The 25,102-nt window shown below is 47.3% G+C and overlaps 1 protein-coding gene across 1 annotated transcript in view; it reads right to left on the bottom strand.

Annotated features, from left to right (window-relative positions):
- Window positions 1-25,102, bottom strand: part of LOC107108931 (carbonic anhydrase 4-like) — a 53,249-nt gene that overhangs the window by 6,610 nt on the left and 21,537 nt on the right. Inside the window, exons 2-5 of the mRNA XM_015409485.1 lie at window positions 11,682-11,726; window positions 7,573-7,743; window positions 4,361-4,524; window positions 1,816-1,905 (exon numbers count right to left, since the gene is read on the bottom strand). Coding sequence (XP_015264971.1) covers window positions 1,816-1,905; window positions 4,361-4,524; window positions 7,573-7,743; window positions 11,682-11,726 — 470 coding nt within the window. The remainder of the gene's footprint in view (window positions 1-1,815; window positions 1,906-4,360; window positions 4,525-7,572; window positions 7,744-11,681; window positions 11,727-25,102) is intronic.

Genomic DNA, 25,102 nt, shown 5'->3' with positions numbered 1-25,102 from the left:
TTATATTCATTTTATTGTTTTAATCCTACCAATAAAATGTTAATGAGAAAAAAAATATTTAGCCAATTCATACTTAGTAAACCTCTGATCCAAGTGGCCTTCTAGGGCTCTGGTTAGTTGGCATTATATGTTCTGTGGTGATCATATAAATCAAGCTTGGTCCTTGCATCTGTTAAACATCTTCATTATGTTACGAGCTAATTTTCTGCTCACTCTCTACCTATATGTCTGGACTGGTAACTTCCATTTCAATGTATCTGAAGAAGTGTGTAGTGGTTAAGTGCGTGGACTCTGGGAGACCCGGGTTTGATTCCCCCCTCCTCCACTTGCACCTGGCTGGTGTGACCTCGGGCAAGCCATAGTTCTGGCACAGCTGTTATTGAAAAAGAGCAGTTTCTGTCAGAGCTCTCTCAGCCCCACCTGCCTCACAGGGTGTCTGTGGTGGGGAGGGGAAGGGAAAGGAGTTTGTAAGCCGCTCTGAGACTCCGAGTGAAGGGCAGGGTATAAATCCCATCTCTTCTTCTTCTTCTTCTTCTTCTTCTTCTTCTTCTTCTTCTTCTTCTTCTTCTTCTGCTGCTGCTGCTGCTGCTGCTGCTGCTGCTGCTGCTGCTGCTGCTGCTGCTGCTGCTGCACACGAAAGCTCCTACCTTGAAGAAAACCTTGTTGGTCTTAAAGGTGCCCCGCTGGACTCGAACTTTGTTCTGCTGATCTAGTCTGCATCTCTTGATCAATGGATGGGGTAAGGAAATATGGGCCAATCAAAGGAGTCAGTCTCATCCCCAGCCACTAGAAAGCTTAACTACTGGAATGTTTGTAAAATCGGTTTATACAATAGCAAAGGAAAGGGAAAAGGTCATAATGATTAGCAATGCATCTAAAAATCGAAAAATACACAACACAACTGCCTCCTTGACACTTCCATTCCTGACTGAATGATTGCCACTTTTTCCTAACTGCTTCTTGAGAATAGCTTTTCTTATTCATGAGAATTATAAACCATCCTTTATGGTTTATTTGCTGTAGAACTAAATGCCAGTTTGGGAGCCAGTTTGGTGTAGTGGTTGAGTGCACGGACTCTAATCTGGGAGACCCGAGTTTGATTCCCCACGCCTCCACTTGCACCTGGCTGGATGACCTTGGGCAAGCTGTAGTTCTGATAAGAGCTGTTCTTGAAGAAGAGCAGTTTCTGTCAAGAGCTCTCTCAGCCCTGCCTACCTCACAGGGTGTCTCTTGTGGGGAGGGGAAGGGAAAGGAGTTTGTAAGCCGCTCTGAGACACCTTCGGGTAGTGAAGGGCAGGGTATAAATCCAATCTCTTCTTCTCTTCTAATATTGTGCTAATAACAATCAAGCTGCTGCGAAATAACTTGTGAAATTTTATTTGTTACATTTTGATTCCACCTTTCCTCCAAGGTGGGGGGGGGGGTCTGCGTCATTCCTCCATTTTCATCTCACAACAACCCTGCGAGGAAGGTTTTTCTGAATGGGAGAGGTGACTGGCCAACTGTCACCCAATGATCTTTTGTGGTTCACAGAGTGGGGATGTGAAGCCGGACCTAAGTGACTGCGTACTGTCTACTTCCTACCAAGTCGCCTCACGGACCCTGAAGAGTATTTCAAGGGGAATCTGACATCAGCTTCTGAAGTGATGAGAGCTATGAATGCTACAGATGATGAACCCCCCACCACCACCCCCAGGATATCTGCAGTGCTGTGCGACGTTGAGGCACCTCAGAGTTCCAGAGCTCAGGTCAATTCCTAACACTTTGTCTGCTTTGAAACAAGTGGTTCGAGGTGAACCACATTTCCACCCTTACCTCTACAAAGAATCCCAGCACTGCCACTCCGTTCTTTGGGATGGCTTCTGTTATATTTGGGTATTCCTCCTTTATGTGGACGATGTGAAGCTGTAACGGAAGAAGAAAGGGCAGGGGGAAGAAAAAAGGATCAGTTCCTCAGTTTTGCAGCTAGTGCAAAATGCGGCAGCCAGGCTGCTGATGGGTCTCTCTATACGAGACCACACCCAGCCTGTGTTGGAAGGCATTGCACTGGCTGCCAGTAGCTTACCGGATTTGTTTCAAGGTGCTGGTTTTGATCTTTAAAGCCCTATATGGTCAGGGGCCTGTCTACTTGAGGGACCGCCTTTCCCCATATGTGCCCCAGAGAGCACTGAGGTCAGGGAAACAGAATCGCCTGACTCTCCCTGGCCCAAGAGATGCCAGGTTGGCCGTTACTAGAGCCAGGGCCTTTTCAGTGGTGGCTCCACACTGGTGGAATGAGCTCCCAGATTACATCAGGGCCCTGCAGAACCTTTTACAGTTCTGCAGGGCCTGTAAAACGGAGCTCTTCCACCAGGCTTTTGATTAGGAGCCGCCACTGTTGAATGAGTCACCGGAACATCTCACGGCCCTGTGTTACACCGTTGGATACTGCTTTCCACTATGGGATTGTATACTGAATGCCGCCATCATCTGTACTGTCCTTTTAGTAGGTTGTTAAGTGTATTTTATTGTATTTATTGTTTTACTGCAATTTAATGTCTGTATGCTGCCTTGGGAGCTGCAGTGGCTCAAGTGGTTAAGACGCTGTGGAAGATCAGTAGTTCAGCAGTTCGAGACCCGAGTGTGCCGCATGACGGAGTGAGCTCCCGTCTCTAGTTCCAGCTCCTGCCAACCTAGCAGTTCTAAAGCAAGAAATTGCAAGTAGATAAATAGGTACCACTTCGGTGGGAAGGTAACAGCGTTCCGTGCGCCTTGGTGTTTAGTCATGCCAGCCACATGACCACGGAAACGTCTTCGGACAGCGCTGGCTCTTCGGCTTTGAAGCAGAGATGAGCACCGCAACCCTAGAGTCGGATTCGACTGGCTTTCAAGCAAGGGAACCTTTACCTTTACGCCACCTTGAGCCAATTCGCCCGGCAAGGTGGGATACAAATTGAAAGAATAATAATTTTGTGTTTTTTGTTTAACGTAGCCTCATCCTGACCTGGATGTGGCTAGCTCGATCTCATCAGATCTCGGAAGCTCAGCAGGACTGGCCCTAGTTGGTGTTTGGTTTTGTTGGATTGGGGTTGGGGTTTTTTGTTTTTGTATTTTTGGTATTTTTCGTATGTCCATGTGTCCTTCCTTGGGATTAGTGGTGGGCTCTCACGTCGCTCTTTTTGTATTGTGATACTGTGATAAAATAAGCATGGATACTTTAACTTTGTTAGAAGTGTTATGATTGCTCTAAATTGCAGGATTTTAATGAGGCGGAAGCCCCAAAGGAATGTGTTTTTTTGGTTAAACTGTACTGGTATCATTGTCTGCATTGCTGAATAATAAGCATGGGCACTTTAAAACATCTTCGGAAGGATTATGACTGCTCTAAGCTGCAGGATCCTAATATGGATGGAGCCCAAAAAGAATGTTTATTCCATGAATTGTGTATTGGAAATAAGGATGATAAAGCACACGGGCACTTTAAGAAAAGGTGTTTTTGACACAGCTGCTCCTGATTATGAGGCTTGGAACAAAAGAAATAGACTGAGCAAGACCCCAAATTTGCAGCTGCCTGATACAACTTGAGAGATATGCTATCCTAGATAGGTTATTATGTCTGCCGCAAGGGGTAAGGGAGCTCTTTTAATAATTTTAATAATTATAAATAAGGATGAATGAAATTCTATTGATGTATTAATATTTTTGTTTATTTCAGTGCCGATGGGACCCTGGAAAATATGCTGCTATCTTAAGAGTCTTTGTGCTCACGAAGGGAAAATTATTGCACCTTATGTCCTTTATATACATCACAGTCCTTGAAAAAGATTGTATTCGAAATGGGTCAATTACTAGAGTCCCCTGGGACTAGTGACTGCGATACTGACAAGGTGCTGTCTGAATATCTGAACCGAATGTAAACCTGCACTTTGATGTTTTGTTTGGGTGAAACCTGTTTTTGATGACATTTGATACCAATATTTATATAACAGTATAGGAAAAGAAAACAAAGAAAAAGCACGAAATTGCTCTACCTTGAACATACATCTGTTATACATAGTGCTGTATACTTTTGCATATCTTCCTAACACTGCGACCCTCCGTTTTTGTAGGTATAACCTCCGGGTGGTGGGTGGAGATCTCCTGGGATTACACCCGATCTCTAGGCGACAGAGATCAGTTCACCTTGGCCCACTTTGGAAGGTGGACTCTACGGCATTATATCCCATTGAAGCCCCTCCCCTCCCCAAACCCGCCTTCCTCAGGCCCCACCCCCAAAAGCTTTAGGCATTTCCCAACTGGGAGCCGGCAGCCGTAGCGACGTGAAGTGAGAGCCCGCACGTTGAGAGTTCTGTGCCTCACTTTGGATCCCCGGTTCCCTTACCTCCATGGCATATCGCTCTCCGTCAATGGTGTGCTCCGATCCGGGCTCCATGTCATAGCTTTTGTTGGTCCCCCGGCCCCAGTGGAAGTGAAGCTGGACCGCCTTGTACTGACCCCCGAGGCTCCCTGCTGTGATCTTGGCAGAGCTATCCAGGTTCACTTGGACTGACAGAGGCAAAAAAAGAGTAAAGGAATTCTGCTGATTACATGTGCTGACTCATTCAGTCCTCACATATGTAGTCTCAACAAGAAGGACTATAGATCCTCTGTATTTTAGTGTATTTCTTTTTCAGAATAGTATATTAGAATACTGAATGTAATGCGAGGAATATTGGGCTGTTTTGCTGCATCCACCTCAAAAAAGAAAAGAAAAATGCTGTTAAGTGACCTCCACACCTGAGAGGAGAGAATGGAGAGTAACAGTTTACTTCCCACAGTTAGAAAAGATACCTCTTACACATTTATCTGCTATTTTGACATATTTATTGCGTTACAACTGTTGACCTTATAACCTTGGCTTGTTATTTAGTTTGTCTTTGCACATCTTTATCATGTTACATGTTGATTTGCTGTTCAGCCCTGTCTATAAGTTTGAACCTTACGTACCATTCCAGTGTATTCGAAAAAGGGTGCCTTGCACACGAAAGCTGACGCCTCGAATAAACCTTTGTTGGTCTTAAAGGTGCCCCCACTGGACTCTCAATTTGTTCTACTGCTTCAGACTAGGGATGGGCATGAACCAGCTCACAAACAAAAGTTCATGACTCATCATTACAAAATTTCCCTTGCTTATATATAAAAACAAGAACGCTCTCTCTTTTTGTTTCCACTTAAGTCCGTAACTTCTTTCCAACTCATTGTCCGTAAAATCTAACCAAAAAGACTCAGGTTTCAGCTGCATCTTGGTCTTTAGAATCTTGTGAAAATTCCGTATCTTCCTCTTCCCTTTGCAGAAAATTGGCCAAAAGTGATATAATCTTCTCTCTGAAGTCTTCATTGGTTTCTTCTTGGATAGCTCTCAGTTTCAGACACTAGTCCTTTTCTCTCAAATCCATAAAATTGTCCAAATGTTATATAATCCTCTCTCTGAACTCTTCATCAATTTCTTCTTGAATAGCTCTCCATTTCAGACACTAGTCCTTGCCTCTCAAATCCATAAGAACTAATAAACCCACACGCCTCTCGAGTTCTTTGTCAGTCTCATCTATTCTGTTTTCTACAGCAGCCACTTTATCACTAATTTCCTTAACTTCAAATTTTCTCATCATCTTTCATTTCATGTTGAAATTTCCCACGACTCTGATTCATTCTCTTCTCCAAAGCCTCTATCCTGTTTCCTAGATACTTTATTTTATTCTCTATTCTGCGTCCCATTTGTTTGAATAGTGTTCGAATCAAATACTTTCACCTTTAGCTGTCAGTTTGTGTCCTTTCACCATGGCAACAATTTTTTTTTAAAAAACAACAACCCTGCTTTCTGCTGCCCACGGCCCACATTTCCTTGGTTCATGCCCATCCCTACTTCAGACCAATATGGCTGACCACCTGGATCTATCAGCCGATTTCTGTTGGAGGGCCAAGGGACATGCAATGGTTGGTCACCATCACACCTCTCACTGTGTCATCTAACATGAAACAGCAGCCAGACCAGAGGAGGGAGGTTTAATTGGGAAGGGTGTGTGCGCTTTTTTTAACCTTTCTCTGTTTGGTGTAGTGGTTAAGAGCGTGGACTCTAATCTGGGAGAACCAGGTTTGATTCTCTACTCCTCCACATGCAGCTGCTGGTGTGACCTTGGGTCAGTTACAAGTTCTTTCAGAGCTGTTCTCTCAAGGTCAGTTCTCTGAAGAGCTCTCTCAGCCCCACCTACTTCACAGGGTGTCTTTTGTTGGGGGGGGGAAGGAGTTTGTAAGCCGCTCTGAGACTCCTCCTCCTCCTCCTCCTCCTTCTGCTTGGCACACAGAGGGTCTGAGACTCTCCATCTCTGGCTGCTACAAGGAGCAGGGAAGATAGGAGTTCAAATTCACATGCAGCTTGCGGGGTGACTTTACTTTCTCTCAGCCTAACCTGCCTCACTGGATTGTTGTGAAGAGACAATGGTCAAGGAAGGGGCTGCCTCTGATGTCCTTGAAGGCAGGGTGATATAGAAAATGGGACTGATAGGTCTGTGATGTAGAATTGCCTCCCCCGAAGTTCTGTGACCGCTTCCCTTCAGAAGGCTGGGTTTTGGTGTTTTTGCCAGTTTGGTGGAGAGCCAGTTTGGTGTAGTGGTTAAGTGCGTGGACTCTAATCTGGGAGAACTGGGTTTGATTCCCTACTCCTCCACTTGCACCTGCTGGATGACCCTGGGTCAGTCATAAGTTCTTTCAGAGCTGTTCTCTTAAGGGCAGTTTCTGTCAGAGCTCTCTCAGCCCCACCCACCTCACAGGGTGTCTGTTGCGGGGCGGGGAGGGGAAAGGAGTTTGTAAACCGCTCTGAGACTCCGAGTGAAGGGTGGGGTATAAATCCAATCTCTTCTTTTTAAAAAATTGAGCAATGAGAGGGGAGGGGGGCTGTTGAACACTTTCCTTCATTAGTTTCCCCTCCCCAGACCACCTCTAACCCCAAGCTGTGGGGGGAATGGGAAATCCATGCAAGGAGGGCAGTTTTGACTGTACACTCAAGCCCCTCCCCTAAGAAAACACCTGAAGGAAAGGAGGACGCGGCCTTCCTCTGACGCTGGACACAAGGAAAGGCTCTTTTCGATGCTGCTGGGAAGCACCTCTGCGAATGTTCATGGGAGGGCTAGCAGCTCTAGTTTGGGAAATTCCTGGCGATCTGGGGGTAGAGCCTGGGGAGGGCGGGGCTTGGGGAGAGGAGGGACCCCTGCAGGCCACCCTGGGAAGCAGCCCTGATTTTTCCCAAAATGAAGTTGTCCCAAACTTTAAAAAACCAGTTGTTTTAAGAAAGCTGCTTGCTGCTGAATTGAAGGCCAAGGTGACGTGTGGACCCAGAGCTGATGGTTCATTCCCACATCCCCCTCGACCCAGGAGGCTGGCTTATTATTTATTTATTTATTTATTGTTTCAACTTTTACCCCCCACCCTCCCCGCCGAAGCAGGCTCAGGGCAGCTTACATAAAAACCAATAAAAGAAGATACGTATCACAATAAAAATACATAAAACGTAACATCAGACCGTTAATATATCAATGGCGGTGCAGAAATTCTGCTCACCTGAATGGCCGGTGTTGGTTATGTTCCAGTTCGTTGGCTGCTTGTCTTGGTAGCTGACGAACTCAAATGGCTGGAGGTTCCAGTCGATTTCCACTTTGTTGGTGACAATGTTGATGGGGGACTGCTTCTTCCCTCCGCAGCCTGGGTACAAATCCACCCACCTGCGGGGCTCTGTTCGGGGAGGGGGGGGGGACATGTCAGCAAAGGCAAAAAACCTGAAATCGGACAAAATTTAACTCGGACAAAACCCAGGGCTGGGGCAGGCACGACACTGGCTCCTCGCAAGCCACACTGTGTAGAGAGTGACCCAGCCTGACTGTAGCATTTTTCTCCCCCCCTCGCCAGAGCCGTTCCCCCCCCCCTCAACATGATTGCATGCTGGACATGCACCGGAGCAAAGAAAGGCCACCTCTGAACTACAGTTTGGACCCACCGTTTCAAGTGGGCTGCCCAAACAGGGTTTGCGCTGGGGCTGGCAGGCCCCCCCCCCCGGCCACCGGCAGGACACAGGGGACATAGGGTTGCCAGTTCCAAGGTGGGAAATTCCTGGAGATTTGGGGGTGGAGCCTGAGGAGGACAGGGACTTCAGTGGGGTACGATGCCATAGAGTCACCCCTCCAAAGCAGGCCTGTAGCCAGGACTGTTTTGCTCGGGGGGGGCGGCATTTACATTTTTAAGGGGGGCAGTTAATTTACAGTTAATTAAATTAATCTGAATGCCTCTCTTTGAAGGGGGAGGCTCTGATCTTGTTTCTAGCCGTTCCTTTCAAGGGACAGGGCAGCGAGCGCATGGGGGGGGGAACAGTCCAGAGGGCACTTAAATGCGTTTTGGGCTCCCTCCCACAGGCAAGACAGCTTAGAAGGGCACTCAGGGGTGGCACCTTCAGCACTTCACCAAGCACCCCCCTGTCTGCCAGCCCAGTCCTGCTGTACACCACCTAGGACTATTTCATGGTGAGTCTTTCAAAAGCATCCCCATGAGCCTTTGGGAAACATGGGCTAGCAGAAAGGGGGATTGTTGGAGGTGAAGGTCCCACTCCCGAGTGCCCTTGTAAGCTTCTAAGCTTCCTTGCCCTATGGAAGGGAACTCAAAAGTCACTTAAATGCCCTCTGAACCAGATTGGTGTGGTGGTTAAGTGCGCAGACTCTAATCTGGGAGAACCGGGTTTGATTCCCCACTCCTCCACTTGCACCTGGCTGGATGACCTTGGCCAAGCCATAGTTCTGATAAGAGCTGTTCTTGAAAAAGAGCAGTTTCTGTCAGAGCTCTCTCAGCCCCGCCTACCTCACAGGGTGTCTGTTGTGGGGAGGCGAAGGGAAAGGAGTTTGTAAGCCGGGCTGAGACACCTTCGGGTAGTGAAGGGCCATGGGGTATAAATCCCATCTCTTCTTCTTTTTCTTTTCCCAGGTCCCGTGATGCCCTCCCCCCGAATTCCACAGTGGGAGGGAGAGGGAAGCCCATGGGCACAAGCCACTGTGCTCTCGCCCTGTCTGCTGCCAGCTACAAGGGGGGGGTCTCTCCTCAGAAATAAGGTTTCTGGCATGGCTATTTGTGGAGCAGGGCTACAGGCCTGCTCCAAAGTATCCATTTTCTCTAGGGGAACTGATCTTGGTAGTCGGATCTGAGCTGTAATTTCAGGGACTGGGCCTAGGAGTTGGGAGACCCGTGTTCAAATCCCCACTGTGCCACAGAGGCTTGCTGGGTGACCTTGGGCCAGTCATCTGCTCTCACCTGACAGAGTCATTGTGAGGATTAAATGGAGGAGAGGAGAATGATGTAGAATGCTTTGGGGTTCACATTTGGAAGAAAATTGGGGTATAAATGAAGTAAATAAAGTCCTGTTCACAGGCTGGTCAGGGGTCATTCCCTGCAGGAGCGCACAGGAGCGGAGCTCTGGCAGTAAAGAGCCCAGGGGGCGGGCACATGCAACAAGCCCCACCCCCTGCTCCCAGCAGCCCTCAGTCAGAGCAAGAAGCAGCCAGGTAAGTTGCAGAGCCCCCCCCCGCCCCCCCGGTCCAAAACAGTCCAGTGGCACCTTTAAGACCAAGTTTTATTCCGGTACAAGCTCTCCCTCCTCAGCAAGGGCAGATCTGCACGTGTACCCCCCACCCCCCAGCTAGCAATCCAAAACAGTCCCGTGGAGCCTGAGTGGTGGGTGTTGCCTCCTGACACATTTCCGGTGATGTCAGGGGGAATGGCACATGCAAATAAGTTATGCTAATGAGTTTTGCTAATGAGCCCCTGCCCCTCCTTTTCTACGAAATGACCCCTGAGACTGGTATTACCCAGAATTGTTTCCCTCCACTCAGTCACTCTTCACACACTTTGGGTCCTCCCCTAAACGGAAGCCATTACAATATTAGGGGGGAGGGGTGTATATGTGTGTACAGTCCTGGCTGTCCCCTGGAGGACAGACTCGTTAGCCCCAATCCAAGATAGTGCAAATTAGCCAAGGGGAAGTTTTAAAAAGCAAACTTTCAAATTACCTTTACATCCTGGGTTAAGACACTTCTGGGATGGGTAGCACCAGTCTGCAGGAGACAGGAACACGATCTTAGAAACTGCATGAATTAGGCTCTACAAGACTGGTTCAGATGAGCCTGTCAGTTGCTCATTGAATGTGGTCTCCCGTGGTGACCTGCGTGTGGGAATGAACCATCAGGAGACCCCAAACCTTCATGTCAGCTTCAAAACAAAATTTGTGTAAGTGGAGAATATTCATCCATCAAGTGCCAGCTGAGCAAGTGATAAGAGACCAAAGAGATGTGTCAAGAAGCAGCCCCTTAGAGCAGTGGTTTTAATCTTTCTTCTTTTCCATATTGGGCTTTTCCGCATTCTCTTCTGTAAGTTCCTGTTTCTTCAGGCGGGGTGGGTGGCCCTGTTCTGGATGTCCTTTGCTCCCTCTAGTGGTCGATTCGATATTACAGCAGTTTAAGCCTGGCATATCTCCTTGTAGATTTAAACGGCAGGTTTTTATGCCAGACATAAGCCAGTATTATATTGAATCGACCACTAGAGGGGGCAAAACACATGCAGAACAGACCCCCACACACACCCGAAGAAAGAGGAATTTACAAAGGAGGAAAAGGAGAAAGTGCGGAAGCCCATTGACTCACCTGCTGAGCAACCATTTTATATTGGTCTTGAACCTCCCTGTGCATTACAAAGGACTGTGGGTCATATTCTTAGGCATGCAAACCACTCACAATATTATTTCAACTGGGCCTCTTGGATCTCATTGCAGAATGCACCCTACCAACACATTCAGCACTCTCATGTAAACATAGGAACCTGTCTGGTACAAAGTCAAGAACCCTGATCAGTCCAGGTAGCTCAAGATTGTCTTGTCTGCCTGGCGGTGTCAGCTACGCTGCCATGATGTTTATGGGCGAGAGTGCAGCTGCTTGACCTGTGTACCAACTGATGCTGCATTCCTTTGTCCTTCTTATCTATGACCTTGCTAGCTGGCTGTCTATGTAGCGTCTCCCCATGTATTACCCGTGGGATAGGTTTTGATTCCCAGCTTTGGCTGTAACGGCCTAGGGCCCCATTCTCCTGCGCACGGGAGTCAGGCCGATTGGCCCATAAGTGGGGGAGGGATGCGTACGAATACCCTATATTCCATTATGCTTGTATGAAAGTAGCCCGGTCCAAAACCGTCCAGTGGCACCTTTAAGACCAAGTTTTATTCCGGTACAAGCTCTCCCTCCTCAGCAAGGGCAGATCTGCACGTGTACCCCCCACCCCCCAGCTAGCAATCCAAAACAGTCCCGTGGAGCCTGAGTGGTGGGTGTTGCCTCCTGACACATTTCCGGTGATGTCAGGGGGAATGGCACATGCAAATAAGTTATGCTAATGAGTTTTGCTAATGAGCCCCTGCCCCTCCTTTTCTACGAAATGACCCCTGAGACTGGTATTACCCAGAATTGTTTCCCTCCACTCAGTCACTCTTCACACACTTTGGGTCCTCCCCTAAACGGAAGCCATTACAGTATTGGGGGGGAGGGGTGTATATGTGTGTCCCCCCTGGAGGACAGACTCGTTAGCCCCAATCCAAGATAGTGCAAATTAGCCAAGGGGAAGTTTTAAAAAGCAAACTTTCAAATTACCTTTACATCCTGGGTTAAGACACTTCTGGGATGGGTAGCACCAGTCTGCAGGAGACAGGAACACGATCTTAGAAACTGCATGAATTAGGCTCTACAAGACTGGTTCAGATGAGCTTGTCAGTTGCTCATTGAATGTGGTCTCCCGTGGTGACCTGCGTGTGGGAATGAACCATCAGGAGACCCCAAACCTTCATGTCAGCTTCAAAACAAAATTTGTGTAAGTGGAGAATATTCATCCATCAAGTGCCAGCTGAGCAAGTGATAAGAGACCAAAGAGATGTGTCAAGAAGCAGCCCCTTAGAGCAGTGGTTTTAATCTTTCTTCTTTTCCATATTGGCATGACTAGATGCCGAGGCGCACGGAACGCTGTTACCTTCCCACCAAAGTGGTCCCTATTAATCTACTTGCAATTTCTTGCTTTCGAACTGCTAGTTTGGCAGGAGCTGGAACTAGAGACGGGAGCTCACTCCGTCACGCGGCAATTCGGGTCTTGAACTGCTGAACTATTGACCTTCCACAGCCTGCAGTTCAGCGTCTTAACCACTTGAGCCACCGCAGCTCCTATAGTGACTAAAGGAATACACATATTTTTTCTAGGATGACTTAAACGTGATAAGGGGATAAAAGCTTTGGAAGAATTCAGCCAGAGAAATCTTGAATGGGTGGGTCTGAGGAGACCAGATGGATAGCATTTGGAACGTTCAGGGGCGGATTAAGGCTCACTGGTGCCCTAAGCACTGACCAATCTTGGTGCCCCCAATCTTGGTGTCATAGCCGATGACACTGCACCTCGCCAACAAAAAATAGAAGATAACCCTAAGGGGCACCATGATCAACGTGCACTAATTTTATCATTATTTTTTTTTTTACAAATCTTCATTGGTTTTTTTCCCCCCTTTTCACCCTTTCCCCAACTTTGTGGTGCCCCCTTTGGCCCTGGTGCCCTAAGCACGTGCTTAGTCTGCTGAATGGTTAATCTGCCCCTGGGAACGTTATCCCTTGGGGATGGGGTAAGGTGTGATTGGCCACTGATTGTTTTCAACCACAGCTGTTCTGATCCTATAAAGAAGCGTTTGCCCTTTAAACTAAACATTGCAGTTCTTTTTAAAAGCCTGGTTTTGGAGGAGGGGACCGAATCAGTTCTCCGAGTTCAGTGATGCGTGGTCCCATCTGATCCTATGATGTTGTCCCAACCAAGGCAGAGCATCTTTTCAAGGACGCTGGGCCTTTCAAAGGTCACCAGAGATTATCCGAGCAGCTCCAGAACATTTCCCAGTCAGCAGAATTTTGATCCCACTCAATAATTCAGTGAAATTTCCCCTCCTGGGGTGTCTTGCTGCTACTTCAGCACTGGGTTAGAGGTTATCTGAAATTTCAGGGCCAAGAGATGGGATTCTGTTTAATCTGTGTGTAATTCAATGAGGCTGACACCTAGGGTTTGGCGGGCTGGAGGCAGGGGGCTTTGGAGGGATCAATTCCCTGCGCATTTTGAGTGTGAGATTCTCGAGTGTGGCTGCAATTATTTTCTTGCATTTTCTGCATCTCTTCCCCTAGCTGCTAAATTTCCTTCTGAGAGGAGGAAAACTTGGGTCACACCTGCAGGATGCTGACTGAATAGGCAGAGAGACTGAGCCACTTTGGGACTGCAGGTAGAGCATCACCATGTTGCAATGCTCCCCTATGTTAAAAAAATCCCTGAAAATAGAAAACTAGCTCAGCAAGCCAAGAGGAGGGTGCCGAACCTCTCTTCCTGCTGTGTTAGTTTTCTGGTTTCAGGTTGTCTTTTCTTTTTTAATGGAAAACATTCAAAGCTGGAATCCATTACATGCAGCCTGCAGGGCCTCCAGTGAAGTTGATGTGCAGTAGTTTCAGGATGGACAAAAGGTAATACTTCTTTACAACACAACAAATGATTAAAATTTGGAACTCACAGCCAGAGGATGTAGCATTGGTCACAGGCATAGTCAGCTATAAAAGGGGATTAGTGACTTCAACCCACAGGGACTAAGGAGGACCTCCATGGTCAGAGGCAGGGGTCATTTCCTGCAGGAACGCACAGGAGCGGAACTCCGGCAGTAAAGAGCCCAGGGGGTGGGCACATGCAACAAGCCCCACCCCCTGCTCCCAGCAGCCCTCAGTCAGAGCAAGAAGCAGCCAGGTAAGTTGCAGAGCCCCCCGGCCCAAAACAGTCCAGTGGCACCTTTAAGACCAAGTTTTATTCAGGCACAAGCTCTCCCTCCTCTGTTAGGGCAGATTCACACCTCCCCCCACCCAATAGCTAGCAATCCAAAACAGTCCAGTGGAGCCTGAGCGTTGGGTGTTGCCTTCTGACACACTTTCGGTGATGTCAGGGTGTGTGGCATATGCAAATAAGTTATGGTAATGAGTTATGCTCCTGCACCTCCTTTTCTACGAAATGACCCCTAGTCAGAGGCAATAAACCCATGAGTCCTAGTGTGAGACAGGATGCTGGACTAGATGGACTTCTGGTCTGAGCCAGCAGGGCTCTCCTGATGTTCTTACCACCTCACCCTCCTGGCTGTGTAAGCCAGGCTTGAGTGACTGAACAGCTTCCTGGGTAATCTTCATACACACGTGAAGTTGCCATATACTGAATCAGAGCATTGGTCCATCAGAGTCAATATTGTCTACCCGCATCACTGGGCAAAGCTGTAACCTTTTTAAGAATAAATATCAGAAAATTTAGAAATCAGTTCAAGTAGATTTATTAAGATGGAAAAAACTAAATATCTCATGGCTGGGAAGAATCTCTACAATTAAAATGAATGTGCTGCCAAAACTAAACTCCCCCCCCCCAAATGTTACCCATATACAGAGAAGAAAGAATACTGAAAGAGTGGCAAAGACAGATAGATGAATTTATATGGAATGGGGGGGGGGAAACAAGAATAGGCTTCAAAATATTACAAGATGAGAAAAAGAGAGGAGGTTCAGCAGTCCCAAATACTAAATTAATATTAGCAACTAGCAGGTCTGGTCTGGATTGTGGACTGGATTAAAAACCCAAGACAAAGAATAGTAAAATTAGAATCAGTGGATCTTGATGAAGGCCCATACAATTACTGATGGATTAAGAAATTGACTAATGAAGGTTGACGATTGGTCCCCCCCCCCCCGTTGGCATTGTTTTGCATGATTTTCATCGGCTTCCATTTTGACTGTATGATTTTTCTTCCACATCTGATCCCTGTAATACTGTTGGTATGCACAAACATATAAAGATGCTTTTGCAGTGATCCCTTCATTTCATTTATCTTCAGGGCTCTAGTCGGGGGGGAGCTCTCAGGTATGGAGCTCCGGAAGAGAACCTCTAGGGGGTGGGGCGGTCACGTGGTGAAGCCCCGCCCCTTCTTTACCCCGCCCTCTGCTTCGATCCTCATTCCGTTTGGGAATGAGGATGAAGCAGGAGGGTAAGTAGCCGGGCCTTCTGACACACTTCCGGTGATGTCAGGGGGTGTGGCCTTCTGTCACTTCCGGTGATGTCAGGGGGCGTGGCATATGCAAATAAGTTATGCTAATGAGTTATGCTAATGAGCTCCGGCAGCTCTTTTTCTACAACAAGACCCCTGCTAACGTCGCACTCTTCCTATCTTCCCGGGCTCTCGGCCAAATGACTTCATCTGCTTAGGAAGTCAGCAGATGCTACTCGTGCCCTCAACACAGACATACTTTTGGGTTCAATTTCCAGCCAGGAGAACAGTGAATTATCCGGGCTTGCCACGCAGATATTTTCACTGTTCCCACAGACTAAAAAGATCATAACATAAGAGTCACGTAGTTACTGATGGACTTTTGAGAGTATGGTTTACATGCTGGAATTTACTGAGCCTCAAACTCTTTGTTTATGTCCCCCAATAGAAGCTCAGTATGATAAGAATACAATAAATAAAAATGATCTTTTAACTCATGGCATGATGATAAACGGGAAAATCAACTCTTGGCAAGATATTAAAGATGAAGATGTAAACATTCAATGGCTGATATATCATCAGTTAGTCTCAAGACTAAAGGAGATCATTCATGAGTATTGATGCTGGAGTTCTAAGAAATGTGACTGGATTTGAGCAGCTGATTATAAAACAACAAGAACATTTATTATGATGGGTTTTACTCCAGCTAGAAATGGAAGACAAACAATGTATGATTCAGTGGATGTAAAACCTTAAAGAGCAGATATCTATGCAACAGTGGGAATGACTATGGGGGAAAGATATCACATTTACAGTCAGCCAGACACTAAGAGAAGATTGGGACAAAATGTTTTTCAAATGATATATAACTCCAAAAGACATTGAGAAAGCACATAAAAACGACAAAGGAAAATGCTGGAAATGTCAAGACATAGATGGAACCTTCTTTCGTATGCAGTGGACTTGTAGAAAAGCAAAAAAGAAAAGAAAGAAATACACCAAAAATATATTAAAGTTTAAATTCCCAGTAGAAGCCAAGAGCATGGTACTAGATGTTCTGCCTAACAAATTACCAAAAATTTCAGAAGAGCTATTCAAATACATAGTGAAAGCAGCTAGAACTATTTACGCAGCAACATGGAAACTATAGACTTCTGTCCACATTTAGAAGAATGGGAAAATAAACTCGCTGAATATGCAGTAATGGCAAAATTAACAACCTATTTGAGAAACAGGTCTATTACACAATCTGAGGACAGATGAGTGAGTATTATGTGTATTATTACAAATTTTGAGTACAGATGGAGTGTGTATTATGCTGGCAGGAAACTAACTTAAAGTGAGAAAATACACTAACAAATGTATGGTGATGAAATAGAAGTAGAATTAAAATCTGTTCCAAATGTAATATCCTGAATATCAATGGGATATATGAGATATGTAATAGACTTTCTTTTACACTAGTGGTGAAAATATGTTATGTTGAATATGTAGTAACAGTGAAACCAGTGTAGTCAAAACAGATTTGAAACTTTAAAATGATGAATACAATTGTAATGCAACAGAAATAAGAATCATTGTATTTTATAGGTAATATATTAAAATTATAATGAAGGGGATGAAAGGGAAACTATTTTCTGTCCTATAAATTATGTACTACATGGTTGTCTTTGGCAAATGTAATTCTGTTGTATGACCTGTCCCCCCCCCGCCCTTTCTTTTCTGTACCCTCACTGTTTGTTGTTCTAATTTTAGTATATGTGCTGCTGACTGTTTATCTAAAATAAGTAAAATAAATAAAAATATTGTCTACCCAGGCTGACAACAGCTCTCCAGGGTCTCAGGCAGAGGTCTTTCATATCATCTAAGACCTGATCGTTTGAGCTCGAGATGCTGAGGATTGAACCTGGGACCTTCTGCATGGCAAGCAGATGCTCTGCCACTCAACCACAGGCCCCTCCCCTGCAGCAGGGGCTGTCTCAAGGGTTGACATGGCGCCGGTTTAATCCGCCCTCAATCTGTCCCTCTAGTGTTCTTAATGCTCCGTGTGACCGGGACCAATAAAAGGCAAAAATCTCTGGTCGATTTTCAACATTATGACCCGACTGTGGTGGAGGAGGCAGTTTTATCACTCCCTAACAGATGCCTTTTTTGGCCAATTCTTTTTAAAACCAAAAACCCATTTTTGCAACTTTGCCAACAGGCAGAGCTTGACTGAAGGTTACCTATTGGCTGGCACTTCTGTCATCACCAGCTCCCCCAATCTTCCGGAGCAGTTGTGCAACATCTGTAATTTTATTCTTTTTTTAAAAAAAATCATGAGTATAATGGTGATTGATTCGTGCCTGCCCAGACCAGTGGCTCATCTGCTGCTTGAACGTGTGGACGTGAGAATTTGTGATGAAGGCTTTGGTGCTGGGCGTGAGCTGGATTGATCCTGCAAAGGGGCCTCCCATTGCCACACCTCTTCTGTCTTTGCCCTAAATGGGGGGATGATTCACAGGACTGCCGTCCTCCTGGTGGGTATCAGGAAAAACTAAAGCACCGTGTACAATCCCATTCAAAGATCTTGTAATTGTATACAGACACGTCTCAGCAATAAAGGATGCTAGCACTTCCAGAAATAGAAATGATGTATTATTTAAATAAAGCAGTTAACAAACTCAGGCTTCTACAAAGGCTGTAAGAGCCTAATACACTTTGCAGAATGTAACTGGTGGGCAAGGAACACAATATACAACATACAAGAGATATACAAGCCCAACTCATGGGCTACACCAATTCATATGGCACATAGGACTTCACAAGACACTGAGATGAACTGACGCTTGAAAGACTACGGGGATTGGTAGAAAAAAATCTTGTTTCATACGACTTCTTCAGCTACAGATGTCAAAAATTTCAAACGTGGAAAATCCTTGAACTATTACAGAAGGATGTACAGGTTTTCTACTTCAATTCCAACAAATGTCATGAAGCTAATGTCAGGAGTCATTTCCTGCAGGAGCGCACAGGAGCGGAGCTCCGGCAGTAAAGAGCCCAGGGGGTGAGCACATGCAACAAGCCCCACCCCCTGCTCCCAGCAGCCCTCAGTCAGAGCAAGAAGCAGCCAGGTAAGTCTCAGAGCCCCCCCCCCGGGCCAAAACAGTCCAGTGGCACCTTTAAGACCAAGTTTTATTCAGGTACAAGCTCTCCCTCCTCTGCGAGGACAGATCTGCAAGTCCCGTCCCCCATAGCTAGCAATCCAAAACAGTCCAGTGGAGCCTGAGCGGTGGGTGTTGCCTTCTGACACACTTCCGGTGGTGTCAGGGGGTGTGGCATATGCAAATAAGTTATGCTAATGAGTTATGCTAATGAGCTCCTGCGCCTCTTTTTCCACGAAATGACCCCTGGCTAACGTCAGTTGCAATGCTGAGGGAATCGCCAGTCAAACATGTATGTGGTAGTAAACCTACAGAAATTCACAGCTGGCTTAGATCCTCCTTGTGGGGCCTGGAGATCTCCTGGGATTTCAGGGTTCAGTTCCTCTGAAGAAAATGGCTGCTCTGGAGGGTGGACCATATGGCATTATACCACGCTGAGGTCCCTGCCCTCCACAAACCCCGCCCTCTCCTGGCCCCACCCCCCAAATCTCCAGAAATTTCCCAACCAAGAGTTGGCAAACCTGGAGGAGCAGATCTCCCTGTATGAGGGTTGCCAGTCTCCAGCTGGGGTCTGGAGTGTTGTGAAGTAGTCAAAAGTGTTTAATACTCAGACTATCAATGGATCTTGCTCTATTGGAAAGAAGAGATTTCTTTGCTTTTAAAAACCTTTATTTCTAAGGGTAAAAGGTACACGGGATAACTACAAATAAACATAACACTAACAGCTACATTTTCTAAGCTGCCTATAGTCAACACTAACACAGAGATAATGGAGAATCTCTCCTTCTCCTCGACCCCTAGAAAGGAAGTCACCTGAAAACAAACAACCATATGTATCACAGTAGAAGCTACTTTTCCCGGGCTAATTCCCCATTGGCTCAGTGCCAGGTATCCCTTCCAGGTCAGTCTAAACAATAGCAATACTAGGCAAACAAGTTAACCCTATAATGACTGAATTGTCAGACCTTGTAAACACATGCATTTCCAACATGGAGATCTCCCAGGATTACAACTGATCTCCAGGCTTCAGAGATCAGTTTCCCCCTGGGGAAAATGAGTGCCTTTGGAGGGTGGACTCTCTGGCATCGTACTCCAGTGAGGCCCCTCCTCTCCTCTCCTCTCCCCAAATCCTGCCTTTCCCAGGTTCCACCCCCCCAAATCTTTGTGGATCTGACAAACCTACTTCTCTGCAACATTCCCAACTTAGCCCAAAGGGCAGAGCCAGTTGAGTAAACAGGACTGAGATCCAAGTAGGGATGCCAGGTCTGGGTTGGAAAATACCTGGAGACTTTGGGGGTGGATCCGGGAGAGGGAAAAGGTGGGGTTTGGGGAGGGGCCCTCCAGAGCACCCATTTTCTCCAGGGGAGCTGATCTCTGTCAGCTGGAGATCAGTTGTAAAAGCAGGAGATCCCCAGGCCCCACCTGGAGGCTGGCAACCCTAGGTCCAAGCCAGATAAGCAGGGTCAGGCCTTTGCTAAGGGCCACAGACTGGCTGAAGGCCCATCACCAGCTCGAGGTGGGTGGCCAACCTGTTCTTGCCTGAAGGCCTCTGACTCGCAGGGGAGTCTGGGACAATTCTGTATTTCCTGTGGGAGAGGAAGTGGAAAGTGACTCACGCAGGTGTGGATTTCCTGTTGCCTCCGATCAGGACATGGGAGATCACCCCAGAGGCAGCTGCGGCGCCCCAGTCTCCCATTTCCTGGTGAGACAGTCTCCTGAGAAGAGTGCGGAACATCTTTTGCTTGACGCAACTGTGCTGTTCTGCCTTCTCCGGGCATCGTTCCCCAGGACCTGTTCAAATTGTTCTGTCTCCCCAAGTAGAATAAGACCTATTCACTCCTGGGCCTGTGCTGTAGACCTGGCATAATGCCCTTGAGTCCACCCTCCAAGGCAGCCATTTTTCTCCTGGGGAAATGGGTCTCTGTCATCTTGAGATCAGTTGTAGTTCTGGGAGATCTCCAGGTTCTACCTGGAGGTTGGGAACCCTTTCCAATGATCTGATTCTGTCACATCACATTCTGTTCAGACGGGCCATTTGAGCCGGTATATGTGCCGGTTAGAAATGGACTATTTACGCGCGATCACACAGCCAACGTCTGCCACCCGTCCCTAGCCGTTGCCAACCAGCTCAAACCCCCTTTAAACCAGAATATTTTGCTACCAGGTCCCCAAGGGGTGTTTTCCTGGTGCTCCGGTTCTAGCCGCATTTTCCTGACGTGTGATCGCACCTCTGCCAGTGTAGAGCCACTTCCACTCGGAAACCCGAGACTTCCGCTTTTCGTCCGCCATTTTATTTTAGCATTGGCGATATGCGCTTGGGTGAAGCTTCGCCCCGGCGTTAATAAAACGAATTAAAAACGGTGCTTAGTTTTAGGCTTTAGACTAGTCCAGGACCTCACGGAGGCCAGTTTCGTTGTAAAAGTTTAAAGGGAAGTGTTCGCTTCACGGCATGCTTTTGGCATGAAGATTTCAATTATATGGATGGGTGCCTATGTGCATGCGCAAACAGTGGGGGGGGGGACCGTCAACGTGCGCTGCTGCGTGCCTGTAGTGTGGACGCCTGGGAGCGATGTGCTGCGCGCTGAGGGAGGTAAGTGTGATCGTGCTTGTCCCGGATCAAATATCCAATTGGAACCGGAGCAGTTTAAACCGCTTCGGCACGCGGTCTGACCGCACCCCAAATGTACTGAAATCAGCACTTCAGGGCATCCCCTCATATCCCATGAAGACATTACTAAGAACAGTAAGATCAACCAGAAGACCCAGGAACGACCATAAACGGGGCCAAAATAACCCCAAGTCCCAGGAACTTTGCAGCCAGTTAAGGTACATGTGATACGGCACATCTGCTCATCCCAAATTCAGAGTCTGCGTTCCTCTATTCTTGTGCTATTTACAATGAACTCAAAACACACAGAAAGAGATCACAGATGGGAGTGGGCAAACCAATGCTCAGTGAGACACGTCCCACACTGTTAGAGGCATCCCGAGGTCACGGAGCTGGAGGAGCAAACACAGGAAGGGGGAATCCCACGTGTGAATCTGCCCGTTTTCCATTCCCATTCATGCCGAGAATTCCTTTCCCAGAAGCCCTTCTGCTTTTCCCATTTTCTTTGCTCTGTTCTCTGCCGTCCGCGTAGAGGACAATGCAAGGAAACGGCATGGCCTCCCCCCAAGGTGTGTGGGCGCCTGCCAGATTGCTCAGCATGAAACCCTTAACAATGAAAAGTCAAGTGGCGTCTTAAGAGGTGTGGGGCCAGGTTGTGAGGGCAGGAGTGTATGTGTGTGTGTGTGTGGGGGGGGGAGTGAGAGCTCCCAGGAGTCCAGTCTGTGTCCTTGGAGGCTCTTGGCAGGGAGAGGAGTGGAGAGGAAGTGGCAGGCCAACTGTTACACTGGATTTCCATCAAATTCAAGAAGAAACTTAAGGAACTTGCTCAAAGCTGATAGATTCAGGCAGGGTAGCCGTGTCAGTCTGAAGCAGCAGAACAAGGTCCAGTGGCACCTTGAAGACCAACAAAGTATAATTCAAGGGATAAGCTTCCTCATGCATGCACACTTCTTCAGATACATTGAAATGGAAGTTATCAGGCCATTTCCATCTCAGTGTAACTTCCATTTCAATGTACCTGAAGAAGTGTGCATGCACATGGAAACTTATCCCTTGAATAAAGCTTTGTCAGTCTTAAAGATGCCCCTGGACTTGCTCAGAGCTAGACGGACATAGGATGTGGCATTTAATCGAAATCTGGTACAGCCTGGTTTGACCAGCAATGGCTCTCCTGGGAGGGACTCCTCACCAATGCTCCCTCTAAGCTGTGGAGTCTTGTGAGCAAGAATTCTACCTTGTGAGCTACTGGCATTAAAGTTGTGAGCAAGCAATTTGGCTGCTGCATAAATTAGGTTGTTCTGGAGCCATCCTTCCTGAGCGAAGAGAAAAAGGTGTGAGCCGGAGGGTAAAAAACTGTGAGCTAGCTCACACTAACTCAGCTTAGAGGGAACATTGAGTCCTCACACATGGTATCTAAGCTCCTTTGAACCCAGGACCTTCTGCATTCAACGCCCATGTACCGCTGCTGATCTATAGGTCTATATCAAACGTCATGTATGGAGAAATGGATCATTTCCCCATGTAGGTACCTAGATCAGATTGTCAGTGGTCTTCCCAAGACTCGGGCAGAGAACAGTCTTGCCCAACATGTACCTGGGACCTTCTGGCTGCAAAGTAGATGAGCTGCCAAAGAGCTGTGGTCCCTTCCTGTGGAACAGCCTGACATGAATATGGGTCAATTTGTCTGTCAAACTCAGCATTGTGTACATAGACTGTCAGCTGCAAGAAAGGCCTGTGTTGCCCAGTTTCTGTCGCCTGGAATCTTTACAAGTGGTGATGTTTGACAGACTGTCAGCTGCAATTCTCCAAGGTCTCAGGCCAAGAAAGGCCTCTGTTGCCCAGTTTCTGTCACCTGGAATCTTTACAAGTGGTGATGTTTGCGACCGAATATGGGTCACCCTGCATGCTAAGCGTGTGTTCTCCCATTGAACTGTGGGATGCCTCAACGCCCTTTGGTCAGGAAGATCCTGCCCTGAACCTTGTTTTGGACTTCTTCCACCTGGAGGTTTTTCTGTGCCTTGACTTCCAAACTGGAACATTTTCTTTTTGGCGCATCCACATGACACCATGCTCTGATCGTACTTTTTCCGGGGTTTGCCCCATCCTCAATACACTCTTCTCTTTCCCAAACCTGCTGCACACCAATTTTTTGGGAAAGAACACAGACCAGGCGCATTACCACACCGTGTTGAAGGGAAGGTGCGCATGCTCTTGCATTTTCCTTGCCCACATCAGTGCTATTTGACCACCATTAGCCCCTCACAGGTGCCATTCCCCCATTCTTTTTCTGCTGTGACACCACATGGCTTTTTTGCAGGCTATATTGTTATAGCGTTATAACGCTCATTTGTATGCCGAGTCTGACCACTGATCCATTCAACTGTGACCGGCAGTGGCTCCTCAAACCAGCATTCGGCCTCTCTGCTCCACGTGGGCATCATCCTGTTGTGTTTTTTTGTACAAAACCTTTATTTTTTGGATATAATATCACATTTAACATTGGCTTTCACTTATCCAATACGCATATTTCCCTTTCCCCCCTCCCTTGCTAGTGGCTTCCCGCAGTGCTCGACCCTTTTCCCCTTTACATTACTTATGTTTGCTTTAACATTTTAAATTCTATTACAAGATAACATTTCATGTGGGCATCATCCTGTTGATGATGTTAACATAGCTCTAGGTTGGGAAATACCTGGAGATTTTGGGGGTGGAGCCTGAGGAGTGCGGGCAGAAGGACTTTGATGCCAGAGGGTCCACCTTCCAAACTGGCCATTTTCTCCAGAGCCAGTTCGGTGTACTGGTTCAGTGCGCAGACTCTAATCTGGGCGAACCGGGTTTGATTCCCCACTCCTCCACATGCAGCTGCTGGATGACTTTGGGCAAGCCATAGTTCTGTCAGAGCTGTTCTCTGAAGGGCAGTCCTCAAAAGAGCTCTCTCAGCCCCGCCTACCTCACAGGGTGGCCGTTGTGTGGAGGGGAAGGGAAAGGAGATTGTAAGCTGCTCTGGGACTCCGAGTGAAGGGTGGGGTATAAATCCAAACTCTTCTTCTTTTTCTTCTCCAGGTGAACCGATCTCTATCCCAGGAGGTCTCCAGCCACTGTCTGGAGGTTAGCAATTCTACGTTAACACAAGTTGCAGGTCCAGTTGCACGTTAGAGACCAACAAGATCTTTGGGGTATAGGTTTCCAGGGTCAACGTTCCCTTCTACGGTAGAGCATGGGCATGGGTGCCCTCTGCAACTGTGGTTCTAGAGACTTCTCCACTGTTTTGTACCCTGGGGGGGGGGCAGGCTTGGAGCTCAGGGGGCCAGTTTCCTTCCCTTCCTTCCTACCAGTAGGCTTGCTGGAGCAATTAGCTAGTGGGCGGGTCCTTCTGGCCATCTGAACCAGAGGTTCTGTGCAGTTCAAGTTGCTACACACATACAATTGCTGTTTCCTGCACTAAAATAGTATCGGGTGGTTCCTGCGCAACAGCAGCACAATGTGAGATTGTATGTTTTTTAAATCATGGACATCGGCAGGTGTTCCGTTAATCGGCGGAGGCAGAAGAGGGGGAGAGGAGGCTGTTCTGTCCAACTCTGCACTTTAATTCCTCATGATTCAGTTTATGATTAACTTTTTACGTTACGACGCAGTAGCGCTTCAAGCTCATCCTTCCTGTTGGCATCCCACTCCAGATCAGGGGCACTACCTCTGAGCATATACAGAGTACAATGCCTTGTCAGTCGAGTTCCCCACAGCTGGGGTTACCAACATCAAGGCGGGGCCTGGAGTTCTCCCGGAATGGCAACTGATTTCCAGATGACAGTGATCAGTTCTTCGGGAGGAAATGTCCGCTTCCGAGGACAGACTCTATGGTCTCACATCCCTTTGCTCACCAACCTCTGCATTGCCCGGGCACCGCTCCCAAAGCACCATGAATTGCCCAAGCTGGAGTTGGCACGCATGCCCACAGCCTTTCTTCCTACGTCTAATGCTTAGGGAAGGTGTTGGAAGTCTGCCTCTGTTGGGTTCAAACTAGACAAGAGCCTGGGAGTTCTCAGATTCGATGTTGGGAACTTGATATTCCCAAGTGGGTCTTTTGCATATTGCTGCATAGAAGCCGGATTTGGACTGGATCCTTGTCAGAGGGAAGGACAACCTCTCCCTACGTTAGCCCACTTATCAAGTCTGCCCAACTTCTTCTGCTGGAGGGTCCTTCTTTTAGGGCACGCCATCAGGACTCAGTTAGATCAACAG

The sequence above is a fragment of the Gekko japonicus genome, unplaced genomic scaffold (genome assembly GCF_001447785.1).
Source record: "Gekko japonicus isolate JY-2015 unplaced genomic scaffold, Gekko_japonicus_V1.1 scaffold959, whole genome shotgun sequence".
Taxonomy (NCBI): domain Eukaryota; kingdom Metazoa; phylum Chordata; class Lepidosauria; order Squamata; family Gekkonidae; genus Gekko; species Gekko japonicus.
Note: the sequence above shows the minus strand (reverse complement) of the source record. Positions and strands in the feature narration are given on the sequence as shown.